The sequence below is a fragment of the Laetiporus sulphureus genome (assembly GCF_001632365.1).
Source record: "Laetiporus sulphureus 93-53 unplaced genomic scaffold LAESUscaffold_20, whole genome shotgun sequence".
Lineage (NCBI taxonomy): Eukaryota > Fungi > Basidiomycota > Agaricomycetes > Polyporales > Laetiporaceae > Laetiporus > Laetiporus sulphureus.
In genome coordinates this window covers 533,173-537,160 of record NW_024468529.1, presented here as the reverse complement: position 1 = coordinate 537,160, position 3,988 = coordinate 533,173, and the positions used below count along the sequence as shown (strand labels likewise).

At 55.4% G+C, this 3,988-nt stretch overlaps 1 protein-coding gene across 1 annotated transcript; it reads right to left on the bottom strand.

Moving 5' to 3' along the window:
* Nucleotides 1-1,082: 1,082 nt before the first annotated feature.
* Nucleotides 1,083-2,654, bottom strand: LAESUDRAFT_759397 (uncharacterized protein; the record flags this gene model as incomplete). The annotated part of the gene is made up of 4 exons (XM_040912594.1): nt 1,083-1,424; nt 1,907-2,039; nt 2,111-2,259; nt 2,322-2,654. 4 exons carry the CDS (start codon nt 2,652-2,654, stop codon nt 1,083-1,085), a joined length of 957 nt encoding a protein of 318 aa, XP_040764321.1.
* Between the last annotated feature and the right edge of the window lie 1,334 nt (nt 2,655-3,988).

Genomic DNA, 3,988 nt, shown 5'->3' with positions numbered 1-3,988 from the left:
ATTCGCATTCGAAATCAATTCAAACCTCCCAACCGTCCACCCAACACTGCATACACGACCGGTTGCCACCACGTTCACTCACTTTCTCTCTATGACTAAGTCACAGATTAACAATGGTTGCTGCACTCTGAGCTGTTCCATGCGTTGTATTTATTTTTCTTGCATTCATTCAATATTCCAGATTTGCAATCTAGCTGTACAGCATGATAGAGAAAGCCGTACATGTTTAATGCTCATTTCGATCGCAATATATGGACATGTCAGTTATCTTCGCTCCCCGATCGGGGAGTGAGCCCTATCGGTCCTTTTCGTTATTCTCATAATATGTTGATTCCATACATGGTAACTAGTATGCCTTATTCAGCTCTTTATAAGATCGTCCTCCATTAATTGTATATTTCTTTTCTTTGTCGGGCATTGTGCCTCCTGCGTATTCCCCGCACTCAGGGATAGGCGCAGCACCGCCGAGGCCGATGCAGATGCACGGGCATTACACGCTACTGCAAGCTGTCGCATGGTGGTGACAAGGGTGGCCAGCCCATCCGAATGTACATGCCATACAGTCAACACGAGCTCACTGGCATGGTATACTCACCCCAAAGGCAGCCCATTAAAATAGAATATAAAATATATTTATCACTTCTGATCTGTTGACATGGCTTGCATGACTCGGTGCCACAGAAGTTGTCAGTGTCCCATTAGACATCTCATATGTCGGCACCTGGCCAGGTGCAGGAAGTGGCCCCAGGGCACCCACTGCATTTTCGCCTGCATTGTGTCCAGGAAAAGGCGAGACACCAGAGCTGCCCAGAGACGAGACTTCCAGACCAGACGCAGAGGCTGATGGGTGCAGCTGTTAATGCGAGAGGTGCGCGGACAGCGAGGATGATGCGCGAGAGCGTGAATGCACATGGTTGGGTGGCACGCCGAGATGGTATGCACGTTCGCGTCGATCAGGGGATTGTGAACGATGACGCGTGCACGGGATGACCGTGTACTGCGACGGATGATGCGAGAGCGGTTGAGCGTGCGGATGAGTGAGGACGGCGGGCATGTCATCGAGGCGGCTATCCGTTCACTCATCACCTTGCACGCCGGCCTCCTCGTGTGCCGCCGATGACGGGTGGCCGAATTTTGCATAGGTCCTCGCGCTCACGAGTGGCGGTCATCCGGCACAGGCGTGGTCGCAGGTGGGGCAGGCCTGCAAGATAGAGTTGGGCGCAGGTCAGGTGGTGATGGAGAACAAAGAACGTGGCGCGTTTGCACCGCATGGTGATGAAGGTTACGTGAGGGGGGTGAGTGGCCATAAGACGAAAAGAGACGGGCGACTGGCGGAGCGTGAGCGGCACATCCTCCAGCGTCGGCGGTGCATTTGCACTGCTTGGTGGTGAAGGAGACGTGAGGGGGCAAGAGGAGACAGGCGACTGGCAGAGCGTGAGGCAGAGTGAGCTGCGCAAGCTGTTCGTGTGCGCTTTCGCTCATCGTGGATGAATCCGGATGGCGGGGTGCCATGCGCAGCGAGCTGAAGTGAGTGCATGCGCCGTGGTGCGGCATGCGATACAGACCGACGGCGACTCACCTGGTGTGTGTAAACGACCCCGCCTACGTCCGCTCTCGCCCACCTATGCGCTCCGTGAGATCCCCACCTCGCCCTCCTGCTGCGGCGCCGCTGGTGACGGTGGGCTGGCCTTGTAGATGTGCGCGCATTCATGACGCTACATTAATGGTGATGATAGCGTGGCCGTATGTGGTGGAGTCATCTCATTCAGTGCGGGAAATGTGGTAGCAGTGAACGAAGGACACGGCGTGTTTGCACGCCGTGTTGGTGAAGGACGCGAGTGAGAGCGACGGCGACTCACCTGAAAACCCGTTCCTACCCGCCCTACATCCGCTCTGGCCCACATACCCGCTCCCTGAGACCCAACGACCTGTCCTCCTCCTGTGGTGTCACCGTCGCCAGGTCACCATCTCTTGCCTGTGTCCGCGCGCTCGTGAGCTGTGAAGATCGGACGAGGGAGTGGGCGGCGGATGGAACAGACCTTCATGATCGGCGCATCGCATCGGGTGCTGGGAAGGCAGTGGTGGCGAACAGGGAACACGGCCAGTTCACATGCCGTGGTGGTGGAGAAGCAATGCCGTGTTGGTGAAGAACGTGCGAGCGGGTGGCTGGTCATCGTGTAAGGCGAGAAGGGAGGGGTGATCGACGGCATTTCGAGCTCGGTAGATGACACTGGGTGGTGGAACAAGAGGGGGCGATGTCTGAAAGGTAAGTATATGCACCGTGGTGCGACACGCGATATTACAGACCGACTGACACTCACCTGCAGCAGCCCTCCAGCCCAACCGCCCTCCTCCTGTGTCGCTGCTGATGCATTGCCAGACCTCGCATGTATCTGCGCATTCATGAGTCGTGGTGAAGGGACGAAGGCGGGGGCTCGTGTTGGTACGCCATGGGCAACAGGAGAGGACCATGGCCATTCAGCACGTGTGAGCGTGCTCGTCGTTGCCGCGGAGTCAAGGAAGGCGCTCCGGAAAGCGCATGGGCTGTTGCGAGGGTCGTCGAGGTCGGCAGAGCACACTGGGTTGGTTGCACGAGGGGGGGAAACGTGTGGAAGGTAAGTGTATGCGCCCTGGGGCGACGCGCAATACCGCATCAGGAAAATGTCACTTTTTCTTTTTTGCTTCTTTTTGTACCTTTTTCTTACAAAAAAGGCAGAAAAGAAAATAATGTAGAAATAAGTGTGAGGATCGGCTTGAATTTGCCTTGTTCGCTTCTTTTTGAGCACTTTTTGGTTGCTTTCTGATCAGAAAGTTTGTGAAAAGTCCGTTCAAGGACAAAAGGTCAGAGAATCTGCCTTGGAATTTCCTGATAGGCTTCTGGGCTTTTGTTCCTTTAATGGACTTGACGACAACTTTTTGGGCAAATCAGTGTTGCCAAGCGTCGTCAAGGAAGCAAAAGGCCATGAGAAAGTGAGGAATCAGCCGATCCTCATGCTTTTTCTACATTGTTCTCTTTTCTGCCTTTTTTGTAAGAAAAAGGTACAAAAAGAAGCCAAAAAGAAAAAGTGATGTTTTCCTGATGCGGGCGACCGTGACTCACCTACAGCACTGATCCAATGCCATCCCTCCTTCCCTCCCTCCTCCTGGAGTGTCGTCACCACCGAGTCACCATCTCCTGCATGCGTCCACACGCTCGAGAACTGTGGTGATCAGAGAGAGTTGGCAGATGTGGCAGGCCTGCACAATCGGCGCATCGCGTCAGGTTTTGAGTGGCGAAGAACAGAGAGCGCAGCCGGTTCGCGTGCCGTGGTGGTGAAGAACGCGCGAGCGAGCGGCTGGTCGCTGTGTGAGGCGAGAAGAGAGGGGCGATTCGCGGAGCGCAGGTGCACGATGCCTCATGTGGGCTCGTGTGAGGGTCGTCGAGTCAGCAGAGCATGCGGGGGTGGTCTAACAAGAGGAGAGAGGACGACGAAACTGTGAGTGCATGCACCCCAGTGCGGCGCGCGATACAGACTGATGACGACTCATCTGGTGTGTGCAAAAGACCCCGCCTACGTCCGCTCTCACTCACCTACACGCTCCGTGAGATCCCCACCTCGCCCTCCTGCCACGGCGCTGCTGGAGACCATGGGCCGGCCTTGTAGATGTGCGCGCATTCCTGACGCTGCGTTGACGGTGAGAAATGCACGCGATTCTCGAAAGACTACTTACCTATCAGCTCAGACCTCTGTGTCATTCACCATCGGGTACGACACTTGATGATGGCCAGTAAGGTGCAGTGAGTGAGGGTGAGGTCCGAGATACTGAAGCGAGAGGTGAGAGGAGAGAGGTGGGAACAGGCGCGAGGCTCCCCGATCGGGAAGTGAAAGCAGCAGCAAGAGCAGATCTAAGTACATGTCCTGGAGGGTTGCAAAGGGCTCCGTTCGCGGAGATTTTTGACATAGAGAGAGTTGAATGGTACAGCGAGAGGTTGAAAGCAGCACGCAGT